General features: G+C 53.6%; 8 protein-coding genes across 10 annotated transcripts; 5 read left to right on the forward strand and 3 right to left on the reverse strand.

Moving 5' to 3' along the window:
• Positions 1–1,523: 1,523 nt before the first annotated feature.
• On the forward strand, positions 1,524–2,021 carry LMH87_003825 (uncharacterized protein; the record flags this gene model as incomplete). Its single annotated transcript, XM_056194951.1, has 2 exons — positions 1,524–1,800; positions 1,855–2,021. The coding sequence occupies 2 exons, from the start codon at positions 1,524–1,526 to the stop codon at positions 2,019–2,021; spliced, it is 444 nt and encodes a 147-aa protein (XP_056048628.1).
• A 3,528-nt stretch (positions 2,022–5,549) lies between these two features.
• Positions 5,550–7,356, forward strand: LMH87_003826 (uncharacterized protein; the record flags this gene model as incomplete). Its single annotated transcript, XM_056194952.1, has 5 exons — positions 5,550–5,685; positions 6,139–6,169; positions 6,245–6,351; positions 7,225–7,243; positions 7,326–7,356. 5 exons carry the CDS (start codon positions 5,550–5,552, stop codon positions 7,354–7,356), a joined length of 324 nt encoding a protein of 107 aa, XP_056048629.1.
• Positions 7,357–8,186: 830 nt separating this feature from the next.
• Positions 8,187–9,290, reverse strand: LMH87_003827 (uncharacterized protein; the record flags this gene model as incomplete). 2 transcript variants are annotated; one of them, XM_056194953.1, is made up of 2 exons in its annotated part: positions 8,555–8,608; positions 8,661–9,290. In XM_056194953.1, 2 exons carry the CDS (start codon positions 9,288–9,290, stop codon positions 8,555–8,557), a joined length of 684 nt encoding a protein of 227 aa, XP_056048631.1. The 2 variants fall into 2 exon arrangements, with proteins under 2 accessions (XP_056048630.1, XP_056048631.1); XM_056194954.1 differs by having other exon boundaries at positions 8,187–9,290.
• A 1,071-nt stretch (positions 9,291–10,361) lies between these two features.
• LMH87_003828 (uncharacterized protein) lies at positions 10,362–10,856 on the reverse strand (the record flags this gene model as incomplete). The annotated part of the gene is made up of 1 exon (XM_056194956.1): positions 10,362–10,856. The coding sequence occupies one exon, from the start codon at positions 10,854–10,856 to the stop codon at positions 10,362–10,364; it is 495 nt and encodes a 164-aa protein (XP_056048632.1).
• A 2,539-nt stretch (positions 10,857–13,395) lies between these two features.
• On the forward strand, positions 13,396–14,714 carry LMH87_003829 (uncharacterized protein; the record flags this gene model as incomplete). Of its 2 annotated transcripts, none has more annotated exons than XM_056194957.1 (2): positions 13,396–13,795; positions 14,041–14,714. In XM_056194957.1, 2 exons carry the CDS (start codon positions 13,396–13,398, stop codon positions 14,712–14,714), a joined length of 1,074 nt encoding a protein of 357 aa, XP_056048633.1. The 2 variants fall into 2 exon arrangements, with proteins under 2 accessions (XP_056048633.1, XP_056048634.1); XM_056194958.1 differs by lacking the exon at positions 13,396–13,795 and adding an exon at positions 13,891–13,963.
• Positions 14,715–15,910: 1,196 nt separating this feature from the next.
• LMH87_003830 (uncharacterized protein) lies at positions 15,911–17,120 on the forward strand (the record flags this gene model as incomplete). Its single annotated transcript, XM_056194959.1, has 2 exons — positions 15,911–16,001; positions 16,069–17,120. 2 exons carry the CDS (start codon positions 15,911–15,913, stop codon positions 17,118–17,120), a joined length of 1,143 nt encoding a protein of 380 aa, XP_056048635.1.
• An 856-nt stretch (positions 17,121–17,976) lies between these two features.
• LMH87_003831 (uncharacterized protein) lies at positions 17,977–20,957 on the reverse strand (the record flags this gene model as incomplete). Its single annotated transcript, XM_056194960.1, has 4 exons — positions 17,977–18,117; positions 18,180–20,480; positions 20,545–20,753; positions 20,903–20,957. 4 exons carry the CDS (start codon positions 20,955–20,957, stop codon positions 17,977–17,979), a joined length of 2,706 nt encoding a protein of 901 aa, XP_056048636.1.
• A 482-nt stretch (positions 20,958–21,439) lies between these two features.
• On the forward strand, positions 21,440–22,671 carry LMH87_003832 (uncharacterized protein; the record flags this gene model as incomplete). Its single annotated transcript, XM_056194961.1, has 4 exons — positions 21,440–21,492; positions 21,695–22,284; positions 22,346–22,479; positions 22,543–22,671. The coding sequence occupies 4 exons, from the start codon at positions 21,440–21,442 to the stop codon at positions 22,669–22,671; spliced, it is 906 nt and encodes a 301-aa protein (XP_056048637.1).
• Between the last annotated feature and the right edge of the window lie 221 nt (positions 22,672–22,892).

A 22,892-nucleotide genomic window follows, 5' to 3' on the forward strand; every position in this document is an offset into this window, starting at 1 on the left:
GGGCTGGCAATTGGCCCTCTGAGAAGAGCACGGCCCCAGTGATGAACTGGAAAGCTGGGCTGTAGCGACAGCCACCGCTGCCGATCACTCTGCTCGAGAGTCTTGTCATTTCGACTCTACCATCGACTGCTACGGCGTGCCCATGGATGCGGTCTTGCCTTGTAGAGAAACAACAGTCCAACGCGCTGGCAAGTTACATTGTATTATGCGACGGGGTGGCATCTCTTCATGATTTGACAAAGAATAATCTGACCAGCTAAAAACTGTCAAAATTGTCATGTAGGAATACATAGCCTGTCTTGTCTGGTGCAGCCTAGGACTGGCTCGTGCGCGCTTCCGGGCGCAAGTAAACGGCGTGCTGTCTTGAACCTAATGCATGCCGAAGGAGCTAGAATAAAACGGCAGATGTCTTTTGCCTCTGCTAATGCAGCCTTCGCAATCGGCACAGCATAATAAATGGCACCGGCAGCGTATGATTTCGCCGTCTCGATGGGGTCTTTCCCCATTCTCCGGGAAGAATCACCGCTGATTGTGGCCGTCCTTGACCGTGGCCACTCCGTCGCCTTGGGTCAATTCGTGCTAGTCCTTGCTAGCCCAGTTCCAGAGTGACGTCTATTCTAGCCTCTCGGCCAGAAGGAATCAGTGGGGGAGCAGCTTTGTGGTCGAGTCCTCGGCAAGAGCTAGCACGAAGTATGCTGCCAGCCCTGCCAAATTGGAGTTGGAGTTGTCACAGCGTTGCAGCCGCAGCTACCAGTACGGCGGCCAAGATGGTGTCTGGTTAGAGTTGAGGTAGTTGTCTTGGCTGTTGCCAGGAATTTCCGAAAATTTGATAGACTAGGCAGTGTTTAGGCCGTACCGGCCTGCTTCCCCGACTGCCTTTGTATTATACCATCAGTCACTAATTGCACGGTTGCACGGTGTAGCAGTTGGAGCTGTTCAACACATTGCCGACTCTTGGTCAAGGTTTCGCTTCGTTTCAGCGAGTTCAATGCAAACCGGTGTCGTCGGCGTTGGCACAGGCAAACGCCACCCGCTCGGTCCAGCCAGCCAACGGTGTGCAGAGGCAAAAGGGACCAAAGCAGACGACGCCTCATTCGATATTATCAGCAGCCACCAGAAGCCTGGGAAAAAGGCTCCATCCACATTGCGGGGTACCGAGGAAGCACAGGCTGCACAAGCTGCGTCAGCAAGACTTTGTGAAAAAGAGCGCAGCACGGTATTGGGAGGCCCGAGGTGCGCGGAGCAGAAGGATGCGAGTGGCACACTGAGGGTGCATATTGTGGTGGTGGTGACGACCCTGGTGCCTGCATCTGGCTACATGCCATGGACTTGCTGGACTTGGTCGGCTGCACAGTGCCCGTCACCTCTTATGTTGTACACGTACGGAGTACTGGTAGTGTTCCTGCATCAACATGTGGCTCTCCGCACTGTACTCGTATGCACAGCGGACGTAAAGGGTAATGAAGAGCGTTGTGCAATCCCAAGCCATCAGCCTCTGCTCCACTCATGCAGGTACCAGCACCATGCAAATGAGGTCGAATATGCAGGTACCGGTCGCTGGCCAGGCACCAAGGCACCAAGGCATCAAGCATCCAGCGAATCCAGGCACAAAATCTGCTTCAAGACATCCAGAGCAGCACCACAAGCAGCATCCACACGGCCAAACGGCCTACCGGAATGATCCGCTGCTCCTCTTCCGACCACCACTTCGCCAAGAACAAGAACTAGAGCCTGCTGCCTGCACACCACCGGCCGCCAGCCTCAGTCGACCCCGTTTGGCTGCATCCCAATTCATCATCAGTACGTACTGTATGTACTCCATACACTGCGATGTATCGACTGAGTGTCAACCAGTTTTGCCAGTATTCTCTCTCTCGGCCCACTATCGCCCGTCCCGGCCGTCGTTGCACGTTTATCTGTTCTTTTTTGCTTTTTCCCACGGTGCTGGTCGCTCTTCGCAGGCTGCCATCCCGTTTCCCCCGCCGTTGCCAACGAAATTTCGACGTGAAACGTCTCTGTAATCTCGCTACCTAGCCCATGCCAGGCGGCTGTCGGCACTCTCTGTGCGTCCGTCCGCTGCCTTCACACCCTTTCTCTGTGCCTGGCCTAGGTGTGGACAGGGTCTGAAAACCCGGCAGACTGGACGAGCCTGCAAGCCTACTGGTACCCTGCCAGGGTGCTTCGTGCACGCTGTGATGCCACGGAACCGGCTGCTGCAGACGCGGTCGCTGGGGAGGGGTGTGTCGTTGATTGCCTCCATCGAAACCAGTTAACCGATGCCTATTATCCTTGGTGGTTCATCTGGCACCATTGCGGCCCTATTGCCAGGCTCCGGAGCTTTCTTCTGCGCCGCCCATCTGCACGTCCCTGGCAACTGGCTGGCTCGGGTGTAACCTCCCTCGTCGGGGTCTGGCCATCCCGGGGCCTGGACAGGAACAGGCTTGCCAGACCCTGTCATGGCTTTGGCAACATTGCCACCAGCTGCGGCGATGCTACCTCGCCGGACCAGGTGGGAGAGTGGGATGCACTAAGTAGACTAGCTGCTCTTGACCCCTGCCGCCTAGCGCCTGTTGGTCCCTCGAGATTGTGATGCCTGTTCAGCCACCAAACTGGCACTGCCTTGCCCGTCAACTTGCCAGTCTTTTCTCAACGCGGCAAAGTCTCGAAGAGTTTGCCACTCCAAATCTCAAATCACGACCAGAGGGGGACAAGATTTGCATCCCCACGGTTTACCAAGCAAGAAGGGATTTGCAGCATCGTGCGCCACGTTCTTGGTTCAGGTTCCCGGCAGTCATTTCTCGTTATTCGGCAAAACGGTCTCGCTATTAGTCTGATTCATTGACTTTCAAAAGAGGGCCAGATGAAGAAAACGGTCCCCGAGCCTCTGTAATGAACTGTCTCGTTCAATTTCTCTTGTCACCGCCACAACTACCCGTAACATTACACTCGCACGCTTCTCAGCGTGAGCTCCGGCGTGGACCTGGCCAACTGGGAACCAGATGAACTGCCCCGCCGCCTAGACAATGCAAGTCCACTCGGCACCCATGCCTCGTTGATCCTGGCTTCTGAGTCCCCGGATTTCTTCCATTTGCCCAGCCGACGCTAGGGAATGAATGTCACTCTGCAACCTGTGCCAGAAACTCAAGGCCACAGCGCCATTGCGCCATACTCGATTGGGAGATCTTCTACTCTTATCGCAATGCACTTGTACCAGTGCCTTGGTAGCTGGTATCACAAGTAGCAGCACTCGCCGAGATGGTGGCACAGTGACAACATTGAACGATGCAGCTTCTCGCCCCAGAATGGACCAATGGCTTATCATGTGTCCAATTGCTCGGCTTCTATTTAGTTGCCAGGACCGGAATTTAATACATCTGCCTGCTTATGAAGACCAGCATCAGATTCACCCAACACCACCTGTCCGGCGAAATTGTTCTCGTTAGCACAAGGGTACGGGTCCCTGCTGGCCAACTAGCCTGGTCATGACCACCCTGGTCGAGGCTAATTACGATATATAATGGCCTTCTGGAAGGTTTCGTCGACTTTCACCACCCAACCCAGCCCAACCCAGCGGGACGGCAATTTGAGCCCTTGCAACCGGCCGACAAGGGTGCCAGCACGCGGCCGATACCACCCTACTACCAAAGGCCTCTGGGCAGGCCAAATGGCTCAGTCTCATTTTGGCGTCGGGTCGCAGTAATTTGTGCCTGCTCCATCCGTCTACAAGTGCACGAGCCATACATCTTCTGGATCGCTTCTCCAACGAAGGAAAAAATCAGCAGTTCCTAATCTACTGGTGTGGCATGTCACTTTGTTCCACGTTCTTTTTTAGCATTGGGCCGCTATTACCAGCACTTCGAAAATTACCGTCGCGGTAAGTAGATTTGTTCCCGCACTGGGTACTGGACAAAAATATCGGGGCTGGTCCCTGTGAAATTATAGTTTCGTCGAAACGGGCAGACAGGCAAACAGGACAGGTCACCGAGAAGCTCGTGCTCCGAGAACACGTTGCTGGGGCTCTCGATAACGAACTGCGTGTTGATCTGCGCCAATGAAAGGCACACGAGAGCTTTGTTTCAGGGCTATGCCGCATGTCGTCTTTTTACGTATTGTGAACGTGTCGTCCGGCGCGCAGTTGCGCAGGTACACTCCAACTGGTCTCTCGAGCCGGATGATGCACCTCAGCCCAGGGCCGATCGCAACTCCGGTCCGGGCACCAAAGAAACGTGTGGGTGGTGAGCGGGTGAGCGGACACAGGAAAGATGTCGTCTTCCTTGCCAGCTTGCCAGCCACAAAAGCCGGCTGCATCCGCGATTCAAGACGGGCGCCAAACAAAAAGCAAAACCTAGTGGCTCGTCGTTTTGTCACAATGCCGTCACTAGCAATGTGGAGTCATGTTTACTTCTTTCCACCAAAGCTCAACTGCATCAAGGCCGTTTCTTTTCTTTTTTACTTTCCGTAAATCCACCTGCATGTCTTGTCCCTCGAGAAAGGCGCCTTCTTCTTCGTTTGCCGTACCATCCCGTTTACATGGTAAAGTGGTTCCCTTCAAAGTTGCACCGGGCATGGGTGTGTGTTCGCCTGCCATCGCTTTGACACTTTTTTTTCCTTGGATGTGTGCTAGGTCATGCATGACTGGCATGAGTCCGTGGCACTTCAACTCGAGCGTCAAAAAGTCGACCGGATGGTTGCCGGTCTGAGCGCTACCTGACAGGCCGGGCATCAGGCGACATGGAGAAGTTGTCATGGCAGAATGCGTCAGGCGACAGCCGAGAAGAGACGGCTAGCTGTTTGAAAACCCATTTATACTTTTTCTTGCCTCACCGGAGGAGCTCCGGTAGTTCTACAATGATAACCATGGGCTGTTTAGATATCGTAAACGCACCGTATTTGCAGCCATCAATCTCGCATCGGCCTCGGGACGCCAGATGTGCTTCGGGAATGCATTGACGCCACTTGCAGGCAATACTTGCTTTTGACATCTCTTTCCACACCACCACGCATTTTTCTTTCTCTTTTTCTCCTCTGCCGTAGGTTCAGGTTGAGCTATTCCGTCCAAGAACAAACTTTGTCCATGCAAGCCACCTTTCGTTTCACATCTTCGGGCCCTCTTGCCTCTACATCTTCCGGCGTGGCGTTTGACGCGTGTTGCGCAAGACAAAGGGAATCCATTTCTCCCGCCAGCCCGCGACGTGGCGGAATAGAGAGGGTCAGGAAAGGCCCGAGGTGGTGGGTGAGCTTGTTCTTTTTACTTTTTGGTCTTGAGCCCGGTGTGACACGTTGTTTCAACCAAGAACTGGCTGTCGGGCTGTGCCTCCAAGACAGGGCCGAGAGAGATACTGGCTGTTCATACCAATTTTTTTCCTTTCTTTGCTTTCCAGGTCAACGGGCCTCTCTAAGCGAATTCTTTCTGACTCTTGAGGTGGCGTGAGAGATGGACAAAAGTGGCCCAGTGAAGCGGCAAGAATTCCCCGACGCGATGCTCACTCCGTCCAAAGGGTTGATTGGAATGTGCATGTCTGTCACTTTTAGCTTCACGCCTCCTCTCGATGCTCCGTGTCTCGTTTTGCTCCGGTTTCTCGGCGAGTCCTCCGATGCTGTGCCACTTTTCTCTTGAATTCTCCTTTTGTCCGTTCTCGGGCCTATTTCTGGGTGAACTCGCTGCTTTCATGTTTCGCGATTGGTGTAAGTGTCTGGCACAGCGGTCTTAGTCGTGATATAATTACGGGCCGGCTTGTAAATTCCATCTGCGTTTCTTTCTTCTCAAAGAGAAAACAAAACTAGGTTTGATAGATTTTGTTCGGGCTAGGGCGAAAGAAACAACGAATGATGTGGTTCTTGTCATGCTTTTTTTAAACTTTCAATGGACGCCTCAGCTGCAAGGGACAGCAAAAGGCGGGGGATCTCCAGCGATAATGCTACCCTGATGAGCCACGCAGACCAGAGCCACGCAGACCACCGTGGTGGTAAAGAGGCTGTGTCGAGATTATTTACTTTTTGTCAAAGAATTTTCTTCTGAGAGTGTTGTTGTTGTTTTTGCTGAATCGTGCTCGATGTTAATCATGTAGAGTGGGCAGAGAGGCCTTGTGGTTTTCCTTTTTCAAGCGCTGTTTTCCCAAAGGCTGGTGGTTTCTGCAGTTTTCTTTTTTCTTTCCTTTTTGCGCCGCAGGTGAGCCGTGACTTGTCTGTTTTATTATCATATTTCTTCTTTGCTCTTCGTACTCACGCTTACCGGTGCTTCCAGAGTTGTTGCTTTGCTTCTGGGCTGTGAAACTCTTTTTTCCAAAGCTGCGCAGTTTTCACTTGTACCAGACGTGTCGTCTCTCTTTGAGGGCTTTTCTTGTCAAGCATGTGCGCGTTACATGAATATACCGAACACTATGTACATGGCAAAGTGCCCACAGAGTCGAAAAGAAAAACTCAAAACGCGATGGCGTTTACGAAACATGTGTTCGTGCCTGTTTTAGGCCTTGCTGGAGGGAGGGTGCCCTTAGCAAAGTGCCATCTCAAGTTCCCGTCGCGAGTCCATCAGCTCGTGTCCCTTGACTTCAGTGTGTCGGTGGTTTTAACTTTGGTGTGTGCTTCCCAGCAAGCGATCGACGTTTCATGATGCGCGCCAAACAAGAAAGGGCTTGAGCGTCCCTCTCCCCAGCAACTTGAGGCTCAGCCGAGGATGCAGTTCACGAATGCCATTGCTGCTAAATCCGCTGAGAAACAAGGTTTTACCCCGCCACACAGAATACGTGAGTTGGTGTGTCTAGACGCGGGATCTTCGGCTTTTCTTCCTCCGCATTCACGCCAGAGTTGCAATTAATTGTACGGACTGTATGGATACAGCCATCCTGTTTTGCACACAAATCCCTCGACGACCTCTGGGCATGACAATGGTTGAAATGGCATTCCAGCTCAGCTCCCTTTTATCGGGAGGTCGGGATATCGATGAGGGCAGAGGCGGGACGGGTGGGACCAAGTTCAGAGCTCCTGCGCCTTTTTGTTCTTTTAGCGAGAGCATTCGTATCGCACTAGCAGTGGGAAGTCTAAAAATTGGCCCAAGAAGGCAAGCGAGAGCTGGCTGAACTTAAAAGTTTGCGACCTCGTCATGATGCCATGTAGGGTAGGCCACCACGTTTGGGCGCAAGGCTTAAAAGAGTCCCGGTATTGATGACAAGGCATACGAAACAATGGAGTAGGGGCATGGAGAATGAAAGTCAAGTCATCAATGAGGTAGCAACCCCAATTGCGAGTAAGTCGAGCGCAAGTATTGCATTGTACACTCATCAGGTAGTGTCGAACTCGATGTTGACGACAATGATATTTCCTTACAGAGATAGATTCTCTCCCTTTATTGGTTGCTAGATTATGCCACACAGTGGATGGCTCATCAGTTATTTCAAATGCCAAAGCTTGGCTAGTAGCCACACCAGCAGAAAGCAGCGATGACGTCTCCGAAGAGTCAGCGTGCCACCTACGAGCTTTCTCACCTGTCCTCTACCCACCAAGGGTACCGTAGGACAATTGATTCACCATTATCTGCAATGAAAAGAGGGCAATGGAAGCTGGAGAAGTTAGCAGGACTGTCGGGGCCTTGCCGAGCCTCCAAAGCCACAGAGAAGAAAGTGTCTAATGCGAGCGGCACATAATGTGAGCGATATCTAACTTAATGCCTAATAATACCATAAAAACCACACTCAAGTAATCATATGGCGTGGTGCAACACTCCTGTGCGCCACCACTGTCCATATTGATACTCGTGTTCCAGAGCTCATTAACCATTCGAGAGTGAGCAGGACATTGTGCGTCGTGATGCTGCTGGGAAGCAGCAAATATCATCTTATCGGCCTCGTTACGTGTGAAACTCCTTAAGGCAGATTTGAAAAGTCATGCCAGCAGGATATTAGCAAAGCGTATACTGCACAGAGGTCCCTCTCCTTACTGGCCTTACACTGGCAACAACGCCAGCTTGAACAAAACTAGCGTGACAAAGATAATCGGCAGAAAATTCGGAAATACTAGAATATATTGTTCTAGTTGAGGCTGGAAAAGCAGTCTAAGGGGTTAATCATGAGTTTCTCAACATGACATCTATTGTCTACTAGACTGACATGCTCCTTCATCAGCTCTTCACTGAGTCTTGAGTCCTCCGAGACCAGCACTATGTCGAAGAGCTGCGTCCAGTCGCGGCCGTTTCAAAGCCGACCCTTTCTGCCGTCTTCCGCAATCTTCAGCACGGGCCGGAGATTGTTCACACGCGTCCAGAGGTCCGGCACGCCCAGCGCGGCGCTCCTGTCCTCCTCCCTCTGGAACCACTCCCGCGCCGACTTGACGCGCTGGGGGTGAATCTCGTCGAGCAGGGCGAGGTCGCGCCGGACGACGCCCTGGTTGGCGCCCGAGCGCTTCCACATGTTCCAGAAGCCGGTGAAGTTGTCGCGGATCGTCATGGTCGCGGGGTCGTCCGGCGCCGCGTTGTAGCCCGCGGTCGAGGTCCCCTGGCCGAGCGGCCCGCCGGCCCAGTAGTCCGCGAGGTCGGTGTCGATGTAGCGCGCAGGGTGGCCAGTCACCTGCTCAAAGGCGCGCGCGAGCTCGTCGTAGGAAATGAGGTCAATGGCAACTTCGAGGTCCATGCCGTTGGCGCGCTCTTGGTGGTCAAAGAGCCACCGGACATAGTGCTCGCAGTCGTCGAGGTTGACGTGGGCGACGGCGCCGTGACCGAGCGGCACACGCCAGGTGACGACGCCGTCTTCCACAGTAGGAGACATGGGCGTGTGCGCCCCTACGGCCATGGATATATACGGCCCTGTGGTAAAGAGCGCAGCGCCCATCTTGTCCCTGTTCTCTGGAGCCTTATTTTGCTGTAGAATCCATCCTCCGACTCGGCCTTTGCCGTCGTAATGGCCGCAGCGCAGCGCCGGATCGTAGCCACCCTTTTTATAGACGAAATCGAGGTTTCCGTAGACGAAGAATTTGATGCCCTCTTCAAGGGCCAGCTCGTAGGATCGCATCGCCCAGAACATCTCCGTCTTTTCTCCGGCATTGAAACCGTCAATATTTATGAATGCGTAGGTGGCGCCGTGCAGTCCTTGTCGCAAGTCATCCTCGTTTGCAAATGTGCCCTCAACAGCTGTGACGTTGGGAAGCTGGAGAAGTTCTTGGGAGCGGCCTGATGTTGCATCGCGGGTCAGGAAGCGGACGGCGTATGCACCGTCCTTGACAAGGCCTCGGATCACAGGGATCCCTTGCGCTCCGGTTCCGCCGATGACAAACACCAGAGGAATATCTGAAGATGGCGACATTTCGTTAAGGTGTAGAGAGCTCTCTCAGTGGTGCTGTTGTTTTCTGTGCTGGACTTTGAGGATGATGATATTCACAGAACCCGGACACAGCCGCCGTTATATATAAGACATCAAGATTCGAGTAATGGGTGAGTCTTCTCAAGCTTACCAATCTACCGACAACGTGAGGAGCAAACCGGGCGTACTTTGCCCCCCAGTCGCACGTAGGGACCGTCGTGAATTGTATGTATTTGACAAAAAAGATTAGTATACAATACCCCCGTGCACCCAACGCCGAGCCACGAGGTGCGACAGGCTGCCGGAAGTGACAGTCTGCAGCTAGATCACTAATGCGCGTCTGGTAAGATAGAACGATGGCATTCTCTCAGATAGGTTGATGTGAACCCTAGTTGCTTTTTTGTCCTAGCCTAGTCCAGCTGGGAACTGAGCCAACTGATGTTTCCTACATTTCCGCCACAGCCACTTGCAGCCGTCGGAGTGGAAGATTAGGTGTTGCAACGGAACTGGATTTCAGGGACATGATCAGTAATATTAAAACAAATCGGTGGAGGTCCTGAAATAGAAGAAGAACTGCGAATGGCCCGCCATGTCGAAGTGGGCTTTGGCGGTTACATGATTTATTAGCGAATGTCCGCATAACCCCGCATCGGGATAATATGCATTTGTCTGCGGCGGCGGGAAAAACGCTGTAGGGTCTTGCAGCATTTGTCTATAATATAACTTTGGCTTATGAAAGGAATTTTGCGTCCAATCACCTTATTTGTTGTCGTTGAGAAACTAACAAGGGCATTACTTGGCATGTAAATTGCCGTTGTAAACTCCTCGTCGGACAATGATTACACTATACAAAAACCAGTTCCGAAGCTTGTACCCATACACTTCATCTCAAATGCTACACTCTCTCCCTACGAACGTTTTCACTCCTTCACTTCGGCAGCAGCGCGAACATGTTCTTTGTTATAGTAAGGTATTATTGAACGTTATTCATTAACTTTTCTAGGGCCACTCGTTGACCCTAGCACCTCCTCTGGGAACTCTCAGGATATATATATACATGGCTCAGCGAACAACCTAAGCAGAGGTCTCCTCGGCGGGATCGCGGCAGCGGTCGGCAGCGCAGATGAGGCCGTCGCAGCAAGCACCGGGCGATGGGCCGCCGGCGATGTAGCAGACGGCATTCTTGGCCAGGCAGGTGGGCTCAGGAGTGGGAGTAGGCTTGACTTCCTCCTCGGCGGGATCGCGGCAGCGGTCGGCAGCGCAGATCAGACCCTCGCAGCAGGCGCCGGGTGGCAGGCCACCGGCGACGTAGCAAACAGCATACTTGGCCAGGCAGGTAGGCTCAGCGACGGCGGTCGTGGTGGGCTTGGGCTTGATGGTCTCCTCGGCGGGGTCGCGGCAGCGGTCGGCGGCGCAGATGAGACCGTCGCAGCAGACACCGGGCGACGGGCCGCCGGCGACGTAGCAAACAGCGTTCTTGGCCAGGCAAGTATCGCGCATGTCGATGGCAGCAGCAGCAGCAGTGCCAGTGAAGGCGGCGAGGGTGGCGAAGACAGTGGTGAACTTCATTGTGGCGGCTGAAAGGGTGTTTGACTGAGGTTGTAGTTGTGGAAAGAGTTGGTTGGAGGAAGAGTGTGAGGGTTGAAGATGAGATGACGAGATTGGTCGAGGGGATACGGAGGTATACTTATACCTCGAGATCGTCAGGAGAGAGCTGCGCTAAAACATGCACAAAGCGTTTTCTGCATTGCCCTTCGTATGAGTCTGGACATGGTTGAATCTGCCAGGGCTGTCGGCAACCTTCACCGTTAGCGATGGCCCGCAGCTTGTTCCACCGAGGGACGTCATGACGGAGATGTAGCGGCCGGGCGATGCGGTCCTTGCGGGTCTCACGTTCCGCTTGTCCTGACAACAGGGTCTTTTACAACTGAGGGCTACGAAGTGTTTTCGCAGATGCACCGGCCGAACTAGCCCAGACGGGAAAACAAAAGCGAGCCACCTACTGCAGCTGTTGATGTTGTCTCGTTGGCGAGGCTAAGGCTTCTGCTTACTTGCAGACAACTGACTTTTCTAGCATAATGGGCAAACTTTGATCAATGATGCGTCAAGGCCACAAACGAGAAGACGACAGTGGAGCAATGCGGTGATGGGAATAGCACGAGCTGCCGGACTATCGTGTGTGGGTGGCAGTGGCGTCCGGAGCCGCAGTGGTGGGCTTGGCTTTCGCGCTCAGTCTCTGAATACAGCCATGGTCTGCGGGCAGCACGGATTCGTCTCAATCTATTGCCTTGCAGCGGGCCAGTTTGGCACCGCAATGACGTCTCGCCAGTCAGTCGCAGCAAGTTGTGGCGGGGAGACCCCGATGTACCGCGGCGATGCTGGGGGCCGCGGCGGCTCCGTACAAACTAATTTTAGGACTACGTTACTGACAAGCGATCCAGAAAAGCTGCTAAATGAAAAATACGAGCGAGAACCCCATCAGAGCCACAATGACGTCAAGCTAATTGGCGTTTTGCAGAGAGACTGAAATTTCTCCCTGCAGCTCAGATACTGTAAGACCTCTGGAAACAATGTCAATCGCAAGGAGAAGACTTTGAACCTTTCTACAGTCAAGTAACGAATGAAGGCACAGTCGAATCGAAATTGGCGGGAGCGAGGCGCCTAAACATTGCTTCTGGCGATGCATCACCACAAGTAACATTGGACTGCCGGCGCTAGGCTCAAGATGTCCTACGCTGACCTTTGATGGGGACAGCTGCGAGATTCGTGCAATGAAACGGAAAATTAATCAAAGGGTTACGAGCAAGAGACTGATAGTTTGACCAGCCCTGTGAGACCCGCCGTGTCCGTAGTTTCCTTGATTTTGGAGTTGATGTAAAGCATCGATGGGGTTAGAAAGTGCTAGTGCAGTCTTGGCGCAGGTGGGAGAAAACGCTGTCCCTGAATAAGTTCATGGTAACTCTGCCAGGTGGCTTACCTTGACAAACGTTGTTCCTGTCGGAGAAGCGGTTGTGAAGTTTATAATTTTGGCAAAGTGCTGTTCTACTGGTACGACAAGCCCAGAGATTGGTTGCAAGTTTCAACTTGGCAGACGCATAGTTTGCGCAGCATTTGCTACTACTTGCGAGTAGCGGGATGCTTGTATGCTGTAAATGGATGATACAAAGTTGGCCTGAGAGTCTTGGCCAACTTTGTATCATCCGTCCGCGGGTGGTCGGATTCTGGGTCGAACGGCTCAACAGAGAGCCGCGTGTTTCCGACGTTCTGCGTGCCACGATCCTCTATCCTACAGTCACTTGCGTCCTTTTTACAGGTTGCGTCTGTTTAAAAGCAATGGGGAATTTTCAAGACCTTCAGGTGAGACAAGCATCGTGAGAATATACATGTGAGCGGCGTTTGCTGCTGCGTCTTGTCTAGGGGTCAGCCGCTGACGCCACAAGACGCAGTCGTGAAAGTGTGAGGCTCCAGATCACGCCTTCTTAGAGTCTTGTCGTAACTGTGCATCAGCTTGCCTCTGAATTTGAAGCTCTTTTACTTCTGAGCCGGACTGCGATCTTGCTGCGCAGCACTCGGGGCCTGCCCTACGTCAGCAGTCCCCAAGGCGGAGAGGCGTTGGCGTTGTTCCTTGAGCGCAAGCAAGACGTGGTGTAGTCTTTTGACAAGACAAAATAGCCTGGGAAGAGTATCTTGGTTGAAACCTGCTGGGTTTTCTTTTTGCGTTCTGTTTTATCTTGCGTGCAGGCAGCCTGCTGTCCAAGAGGAGCCCAAGCGCACGCTCGACGTACTCTGAAAGCAGCAGCATTTTTTTTTGACATTTCTTATGCGTTTCTTCTTTGCCTTGCTCTTCTCGATTCATCTTACTTTTTTTTCGCCGTTTAGCTCACGAGGATCCAGCTGTTCTACGCAGCTGTCTAGGCGCTCACTGCAATCCGTGTTTTTAGTCTCTTTTGAGACGCCGTGTCGTACGCTGCCAGTTGGTCTGACGGCAGTACATGACAGGGAGAATAATAAAGCAAATGAAGATAGACATGATGAAAACCAACTTTTATATGCACCGAGCCTCAAAATAAAAAAAAGTGGAGAGATTTGACAACGTGGGGGCTTCCCGATGCGAGAGCTGTTGAGTGCTAAAATCGGCCGTCACAAGCTCAGGGCAAGGGGCTTCACAAGGTCAGCCGATTCTTTTCAGACCATCGTCTTCTGTCTCCCATCACCACACTCGTTTCCCCACGGCCTCCCGCAACGCACAGTCGTCACCATGTCGATCCGCATGCCCCTCGGACGCCTGACCGGCCGTCTGGCGCAGCAGCCCCGACCGGCCGCCGGCGGTATTTCAACAGCGTCGCGCCCTGCCGTCCTCCCTCGAATCCTTCGACGACAGCAGCAGCGCTCATACTCGTCCGAGCCCCCCCGCGCGAATAACCCGAACAAGGTCAAGTTCTGGCCGTTCTTTGCCATCATTGGTCTTGGCTCGGCTGGCTACGTCGCCCTGGCGAACCGTCGCAAGGGTAAGTCTTGACAAGGCGCAGTGCTGCATTCATTTTTCTTCTTTCAAAACGCCACCTGTACCTCCCGTTCCGATCCCTGCATCCACGAAATTACAATGAAGCTTCTTCGACATCTTCAAAGACATTGGAAGCTTCACAAGCTTACTTTGTTGAGGCGTTCAATTGGCCGTAATCATCTGCAGCTCCGCAGCGGCTTCACCATGGCTTCCAAGCTTCCCTGGCTAACACGAGCTCGACATCCACAGGCACCGCTCCCGTCCCCGGTGGCTCGCAGCCCAACACCCCCAGCGCCGCCCAAATCGCCGGCCCCGTCTTCTCGCCCAAGGATGTCACCGTCGTCTTCGTTCTCGGCGGCCCTGGCGCCGGCAAGGGCACCCAGTGCGCCAAGCTCGTCGAGCAGCACGGCTTCACGCATCTCTCCGCCGGCGACCTCCTCCGCGCCGAGCAGGACCGTCCCGGCTCGCAGTTTGGCGACCTTATCCGCGACTACATCAAGAACGGCCTGATTGTGCCCATGGAGGTGACGGTCAAGCTGCTCGAGAACGCCATGACGGACGCGCTCGCGAAAAAGGGCACCAGGGAGGGCCGCTTCCTCATCGACGGCTTCCCGCGCAAGCTCGACCAGGCCTACAAGTTCGAGGACACGGTCTGCCCCGCCAAGCTCGTCCTCTTCTTTGACTGCCCGGAAAAGGTCATGGAGGAGCGCCTGCTCGAGCGCGGCAAGACCAGCGGCCGCGCCGACGACAACGCCGAGAGCATCCGCAAGCGCTTCCGCACCTTTATCGAGACGAGCATGCCCGTCGTCGACTACTACGAGAAGCAGGGCAAGGTCGTCAAGGTCGAGGCCGTCACCACCGCCGACAAGGTCTTTGCCGAGACCCAGAAGCGCCTCCGCGAGAGGCTCGGTGCCGACTTTTAGACTGCCCATCGGTAAGAGTGATGGAGAGATGAGCACATTGTACAATGAGATGTCATTTCTGGAGCGCCGCCGGCTTGATGAAACTGGACATTTGTGTAAAATTAGACACCAATCCCTTTCTTCCTTGTTTAGAGTAGACAACTTTGTGAAGTGGTTGAACGGCTATTAGAGAGAGCGCCTTGTGCAGGCACCCACTTCCTATGTTATTAGAGACGCTGCAAGATAAAAAACCTACACCATATTTTAATGCATACAAGCACCAGACTTGCAAGAATTGAAGACTGGACTGCACAGCTCGAGCTTACACCCTCTTGGCTGGCTTGACTCGTACGTTAACCGCAGCATCTAGTAGCGGCAACTAATTCGCGATCGGACGGGTAGATGCCGACGTGGAAACGGCTAGAGCGGCTTGACGAGAGACATGACACGTGGAAAATGTAATTACACGGCTTGGGTAGTGCCTATAAAGTGCTTATACGAGAGAAGTCCTTGGATCTCTGTGCTTTTTCCAGCCACCCTCTTAGCAGCCCAGCCACCCGGGTCCACCACAGCGGCTCGAGGCAGTGCTGCGTTACAGGGAGCTACAGGGAGTTACCTACAGGGACATGCTCGCTGGAAACGCTATAATTAGCCACTAAAAACGTCAAGCACTGCCTGAGTCCCAGCCACTAAATATACGACTTGGATGCATATGTTGCTGCCGATGACGATGTGTCTCATAGTATGTTGCTTGGGAACGATATTCAGACAAGCAAATAGAAAAATAAAGGCATTCAATTGATGTAGTATGAGCTCTCTTCCTACTGGACCTGGCATACAAACCTTGGGAAATAGTACTGGCTTCAACCGGTCAACTTCTCCAGTCGCACTCTGCGACGACGCATCGTGTGGCTGGGAAGAGGACTCGACCAAGGAAAAGTCGTCAAATTGGAACCATTGGGCGAAGCACACCCTGGCTCCAACCTTGGCACGCCTGTGCCTGATTCTACAAAGCCCAACGTTTTTCTTCTCGTCTTATTTTATCGGGGCTACTTCTCGATTTCTTTGTCCTTCATCATTCCCCTTCTGCGCATCGCACATGCCTACCGACCGAAGCGAATCGGCGACACTTGTACTGATACTGCGCGACGACACCTGCTGACCCCGCCATATACAACACCTCACATACACAACACAGCACATACATATCTACAATCATGAGAATACCGTTCCGCATAGCGGCAGGAGCCTCACTCCTAGCTGTGACAGCTGCACAAACCTGGAGCAAATGCAATCCGCTAAAGCAACGTGCGCCCTCCATCACCATCCTCGTCGCATCTACAGACCCTTTGCTAACAAACGTGCGCCCCTGCAGCATCTTGTCCGCCCAACACGGCTCTCGGCATGTCCATCAACATAGATTTTTCCAAAGGGTCCGTCAACTCGTTTGAGGCGCAGGGCGTCCCGACGTACGGCCCCGACGGCGCCTCCTTCACCGTGGCGGCCAGCGGCGACGCGCCGCAGCTCAACTCGCTCTTCTACATCATGTTTGGCCACGTCGAAATCACCATGAAGGCGGCGCCCGGCGCCGGAATCGTGTCCTCGGTCGTGCTCGAGTCCGACGACCTCGACGAGATCGACATGGAGTGGCTCGGCAGCAACCCGGACGAGATGCAGTCCAACTACTTTGGCAAGGGCCTCACCACCGACTACAACCGCGGCCAGTTCCACGCCGTACAGGGCACGCAGGCCCGCTGGGTCACCTACACCGTCGACTGGACAAAGGACCGCATCGTCTGGGCCGTCGACGGCAAGTCCGTCCGCGAGCTGAAGCAGCAGGATGCCGAGCCCAACCAGTACCCGCAGACGCCCATGCAGCTCAAGGTCGGCTCCTGGGCCGGCGGCGACGCCGCCCGCAACCCGCCCGGCACCGTCCAGTGGGCGCGCGGGCCGACCGACTTCTCCAAGGGGCCGTTCGTCATGGCCGTCAAGTCGCTCCGCGTCACCGACTACTCCACCGGCAAAAAGTACCGCTACAAGGACACCTCGGGCTCCTGGGAGTCCATCGAGGCCGTCGACGGCCAGGTCAACGCCAACGCCGGCGGCGCCAAGAACATCCCGACCGCGACCGCGACCGGCGCCAGCCCGCCGTCCGCGAGCCACGCCACGACGTCGGCGCCCGGCGTGCCCGTCGGCGGCCTCGGCAAGGACGGCAGCCCCGCCACAAAGACGCAGACCGGCTGGCCCTGGGTCGGCACCAACCCGCCCAGCGGCGGCACCATCCCCAGCGGCTGGTACATGACGGCCGAGGGCAAGATCATGAGGTCCTCGGCCGCGGCGGCGCTGCTCACGCCCTCGCTGCTGCTGTCGGCCGTGTCGGCCTCTGTCGCTGTCGGCGCGGCCCTCTTGATGGGCAGAGCCCTGTGAGCCAGGATTTGGCTTGTAATGGTAATGAGGAGGGAAAAGCAAAGACGGTACAAAATGATTCAGCATTGAGGTTTGCGACTACACTTACGGACATAGACGTATATATATATATTTATAATTGGGCTTGGGTACTTACAATTTGCGCACCCTCTATCGAGGGATGGCAACGGCGTTTGGGGATACATAGAAGCGAGGCATAAAATGCATACGTATAGATAGACGGACAGTAAATAGCACCAAGCGCGCTACAGAACATGTTTTACATATTTTACCTGCCTCTACATGAAAACAGTGATTGATCAAGTAAGATGAATTCAGCAACCCTATCAATAAACTAAGCTATTGCAATGATAAAATCTTGTATGCTCCATGTATGTGTGCTGACCCCATGCTCTCCAGTAGCAACGTAGTGATAAGCGCCCAACTAGATTACACCCATGCCTGCATAGCAAAGTAAATAGGAGCCTGCGTTACATCTCTGCCCATCAAGCTGTACCTATGTCGAACTGCGAGCCATCCGTGTGGCCTTTTTCTCCCGCCGTCAGTAAAAACGCCAATTGTCTGCTTCCCATCGTCTCCCGTGCAGTATTGAAAAAGAAAAAGAAAAAGAAAAAGAAAACGTGCCATCGTACAATCTCATTAGTCGCCAGCAAAGGCGTCTAATTTTCTGTTTTCCCCGTTGACTCGATGATTGTGCTCCCCCAGGCAGTAATGAAAAAGAAAAAAGAAAAATGAAGAAAAAGACAAAGCAAAGCAAGAAGAAGAAAAGAATAAAGACAAGAAATAGAAAAATATATCAGAAGCGGCCTCCCGAAACAAACACTCTAGAGTTTAGCGATGCAGCGTGTACCTAATCTTAAAACTCCCAATCGTCGGCATCTTCCACCGACTTGATGGCCCATCTAAACTTGTCTCGCAGGGTCTTCGAGAAGAACTTCTCAATGGGAACGTCAAACTTCTTCGAAAACACAACCGTGAGACGGGGGTCGATGTAGTTCTGACACATGCATTAGTCTCAATTCGCACTCGCCCGCATTGGCGTTTCTGGGTTTGACTTACGATTTTGGAAGTACCCAGGGCCACTTCCTTGTTGCCATCGCGGTCTTCGGCCTGCGTCTCCAGCACCTTGACGCGGTCATCAAGCTTCTCCACAGCCGCAAGGAGCTTCTCCACGGTTGGGCCGCGGCCTTCGGCCTCAACCTTGTTCGTCTTGTTCTCCTTTTTGAACTTGGCCTCCAGTTCCTTGACAGCCAAGAGGCGCTCCTTAAGCTCCTTTTCGGGCAGCGGCCTTTCCTTATCAGCCTTGCGCTTCTCGTTGTCCTTTTCGAACTTCTTCGTAATCTTGGTGCGCTGCTCTTCAATAAGGAATTGCTGGTGCTCCAGGACCCATTCCTTGTCAATGTCCTCGTCAAGTTGGAAATAGGCAGCGCCCTTTTTCTTCTTCTGGGTCGGTTCAATGTCAAGCATCATCATCTTGGTACGCCACTGCTGATATCGCAAACCCTTGATACGGTCGCTCAGCTTCTGCATCTGCTGCTCGTGGCTAGCACCAACTGAACGCTTGTGATTACAGAGAATGGCAACCTCTCGGTTACAGTCATTGTACAACTTGACCTTCTCTGCAATCGTGCCCTTGGACCGAGGGTCCTTCTCCAGGTTTCGGAGAAGTGTGGCCATGGTGAAGGAAGCATTATAAGTACGGAAAACCTTGGCTGTCAGACCCTGCATGTAGCTGTTCAAGTGCTTGTTCAACTGAGAGGTCGTCAAGCGATCGAAAAGGTCATCGCCATCGGCCTTGGGTGGCTTCTTGAACAGCTTCAAATTCTTAAAGACTTGCGCGTCGACCTTGGCCGTTTCATTGTACCGAATGCTGTCCTTGCCCAGGAAATCGAAAGTGACATTGTTCGGGGGCTCAAGAGTAATGTGCTCGTACTTCAGCGAGCAGCAGCCCACAGTGTCGGCTTCATTCTCAGTATCCTTTTCGTTACCCGCTCTCAGTGCCAACTTGTCAATCAGGTACATGGCCGTAGCCCTCTGACGATCGGCCATGATTTCGCTCTTGAGCTCCTTGGTGTACTCGCGACGAATCTTGTCAATGTGCTTCTTCAGTTCACGAGCCTTTTCAAACTTCTTGAAGTCGCTCTGGCCCTTGACATCACTGGCAGCTCCCAGCATGACATACTTGTATGCCCCGTTGATGTTTTCTTGCCACATAGCAAGCCAGGTAGCTTTTTGGTCATGTTGAACAGCCTTCCACTTGTGGCCCTTGGGCGGCTCCGGAACCTTGGCATGCTTGCCGATGTTGATCGTAATCTGCTCGGGCCAGACTCGCGTCTTCACACGGCCAGTTTTGGGGTGCTCGCCTCGACCACGAAACAAGCTAGGCGGTTCAACGCGAAAGTTGCCCACCTTTTGCTTTCTACCATCCCAAAGACAGTGAGTGAATGGTGCCTCCAGCTTGTCCTTCTCGGCTTTGGCAGCTTCCTTTTCAGCCTTGGACAGGTTCTTGTTCTTCTTGGCCTCCGTCTTCACCAGCCAGTGGTCGTAGATCTTTGTGAAATCGCACTTGTCCAAGCTCTTGATCGGTACCTTTTCACCGGCCGCATTCTTCGCGCCACCTGCCTTCTTGATGATGTCGGAGAAATCGGCGAAGAAATTCTGTCGGAACGTGGGGTTTTCAAGGTGGTGAGACGACGCAGGAGTCATCATAGCAACCCAGAAGGAGGCAGCTTCCTCGGCCTCGAGGGGCAGAGTAACGTCTTGGCCATCATACTTCAGCTTGACGTGCTTTGGGAGAGGCTCGTAGGCAGGGGCAAACAAAACACCATTGTGCTCCAGTGTTTGCCACTTGATGGAATCATCCTCAGGCTTGGGTGCATTCCACCATTCGTAGCCCTCCTCTTCCTCTTCCTCTTCCTTGGCAGCTTTTTTCGCTTCTTTAGCAGGAGTCACCTTGCCCTTCTTGGCTGATGTGGCAGCCTTGGCCTTCTTCGAGATCGGCGCGTCGGAATCGGACTCCTCCTTCTTTACACCATTTGATTTTCGCTTGGTGGCGACGCCATTCGACTGTCGCTTTTTCGCAGACGATTTCGCGAGAGGGGCATCGTCGTCGGACTCGTCCTTGATGCTCTTCCTCGGTGTCGCCTTCTTCTTCGCATCCTTGGCACGAATGGCCTGCGCCTCTTTTGCGGCTGCATTCTCGATGGCTGCCTTCTTCTTAGCCAGGCTGCCTAGCGGAATGTCATCGTCGGAGGAGTCCATAACTGCTTTGCGAGGGGCGGACTTGAAAGACTTTGATTTGCTGATGGGTTCATCATCAGAATCAGACTCCACAGCCTTCTTCGATTTTTGTCGCTTGGCCTGGCGCACTCTTGTCAGTAATGAAAAGTAGCGGACATAGACTGATCGCGACCGGCCAACTTACCAGAGGGGCACCGTCACTGTCCGAGTCGTCCTTGTAGTCAATCTTGGCGATCGATGTGCGGGATTTGCGCTTGTTGTTGAGAGCGCCGTCGAGGTCCATCGTGTCCGAGTTTTTACGAGGGACGAGGATGCCTTCGCCAGCGCCGGATGTTTTGGGTACGGATCGATCGAGGGCCTTGTCCATCGATGCGGTGACCTTTGCAGCCGAAACTATACGAGAGTGCTAGTTAGTGGGCACGTTCGTGGCGAATACCAAAGGGCGAACTGGCGAAGGAAGAGTCTTCGTTCGAGTCGCAAAGCGCTTGGGACAATAGGAAAAAGTTCGAATCGCATCGATGCAAGGCATAGAAAGCACGTACCGTTTCCGTTTGGCCTAGCAAGAGGCATATCATCGTCAGAGCTGCTGTAGGACATTTTTGCAAGCGCGCCGAGAGGGCAGGAAACTAGGGCGCTGTAGTAGTTTGGGATAAAAGAGAGCTGCGAGACGGGTTGAAGAGCGATTCTGTTGCGAGAAGCAAGAAAAAGAGGGATGAAAGAGTGCAAGTTGACCCCTCCACGCCTAGTGCAGGTGAAGAGGGAATTAAAATAGGCCACCTTTCACGGGAGTGGTGAAGAATGAAAGGGTCAAAGGTTTTGGTGAAGCCTGGAATCGAGTGAGATCGTGCTGCGAGGACCTGCCGCAGCTCGCAAGCGCCGTTGGCACTGGCGGGTCACGTGACAAAGTAATCCCGCCAATTTACCGGGAAAATAGCGACGTGAGCAAAACGAGCCAGAGAATCCACCTCAACCACCCGAACCACGATCCTCACCCCCCTTCGTCAATTGATCCAACGAGCGCGATCAATTGGGCCACCGCTTGCTTGAGGTTTAATTCGACTTCTCGAACCTTTGTCACGATGCTGTCTAGAGCGGCCCGCCCTGCCGTCCGCGCCGCGGTCACCTCGACTCGGTAAGTTACGGAACTGCCTCAGGGAAATTTGGGGGCAGAGCGAGAGCCCCGAATGCAAGCTCCGACGAACTCGGCAAAAAGGCGCAACGGCGTGCCCAATGGCGCATGTAGCTTGATGACGAGTCGTCGGGAGCAGCTAGAGCATGCGGAACTCATCGACAATTAATTTCTATGTACTGACGCGCCCCGCGATGAATTACAGAGTTGCCCCGGCCGGTCCCAACAGCGCAGCTACCTATGCTACCCTCCGTGAAATCGAGGGCCGCCTCAAGTCCATCAAGAACATTCAGAAGATCACCTCGACGATGAAGATTGTTGCCTCGACCAAGCTCACCCGTGCCACCCGCACCATGAACGACTCCCGCGTCTACGGTGAGACGTCCAACGAGGTCTTCAAGCAGGCCGAGACTGCCGCCCTCGAGGAGGGCGAGAAGAAGACTCTGGTCATTGTCTGCTCCTCCGACAAGGGTCTCTGCGGCGGTATTCACTCCAGCATGAGCCGTTTCATCCGCCGACTCCAGGCCGAGGGCGAGAAGTTCGACCTCGCCATCATTGGCGAGAAGTGCCGTTCGCAGCTTTCCCGTACCAGTGCCCAGGACATCCAGCTCTCCTTTGCCGGTGTCGGAAAGGCCATCCCTACCTATGCCGACGCCCAGGCCATTGCTGACCAGGTCATCATGCTGCCCAAGGAGTACACCGACGTCAAGATTCTGTACAACCGCTTCATCAATGCCACCAGCTACGAGCCTACCTTCATTGAGGCATTTTCCGAGGAGGCCATTCTCGCTTCCCGTATGTGCCTTTTTACGATGCGTACCCAGAAAGAGATTCCCGAAGCTAACTTAGATGCCAGCCAACATTTCTTCCTTCGAGGTCGACGATTCGGTCCTCGAGAACCTCCGCGAGTACAGCCTTGCCAACTCCCTTTACTGGGCTCTGGCTGAGGGCCACGCCTGCGAGCAGTCTGCTCGTCGCAACGCCATGGATGTGAGTTGGCTCCCCGTTCTCATTCTATTTAATGTGCGCCATTTACTGACAATGAACCCACAGAACGCTTCCAAGAACGCCGGTGAGATGATTGGCAAGTACCAGATTCTCTACAACCGTACCCGACAGGCCGTCATTACCGGCGAACTTGTCGAAATTATCACCGGTGCCACCGCCTCGGAGGACATGTAAATGCTGGAGGTGCAATCATAACTTTGAAAAGATTCCCTTTGTACCAATCTTTAGAGGTCTCGCCCGCTATGGGGGTTCCCCGTGTATCAAAGCCTCAATAAATTCTTTAGTATATCAACCCTTTCCGCATTTGTCACGAGCGAGCAATACAATGCGATTACAACATTTGTGAAGACTGTGGTGCTCTTCACACGATGCTTGCTGATTACGTTTGATTATCA

The sequence above is a fragment of the Akanthomyces muscarius genome, chromosome 2 (assembly GCF_028009165.1).
Source record: "Akanthomyces muscarius strain Ve6 chromosome 2, whole genome shotgun sequence".
NCBI lineage: Eukaryota > Fungi > Ascomycota > Sordariomycetes > Hypocreales > Cordycipitaceae > Akanthomyces > Akanthomyces muscarius.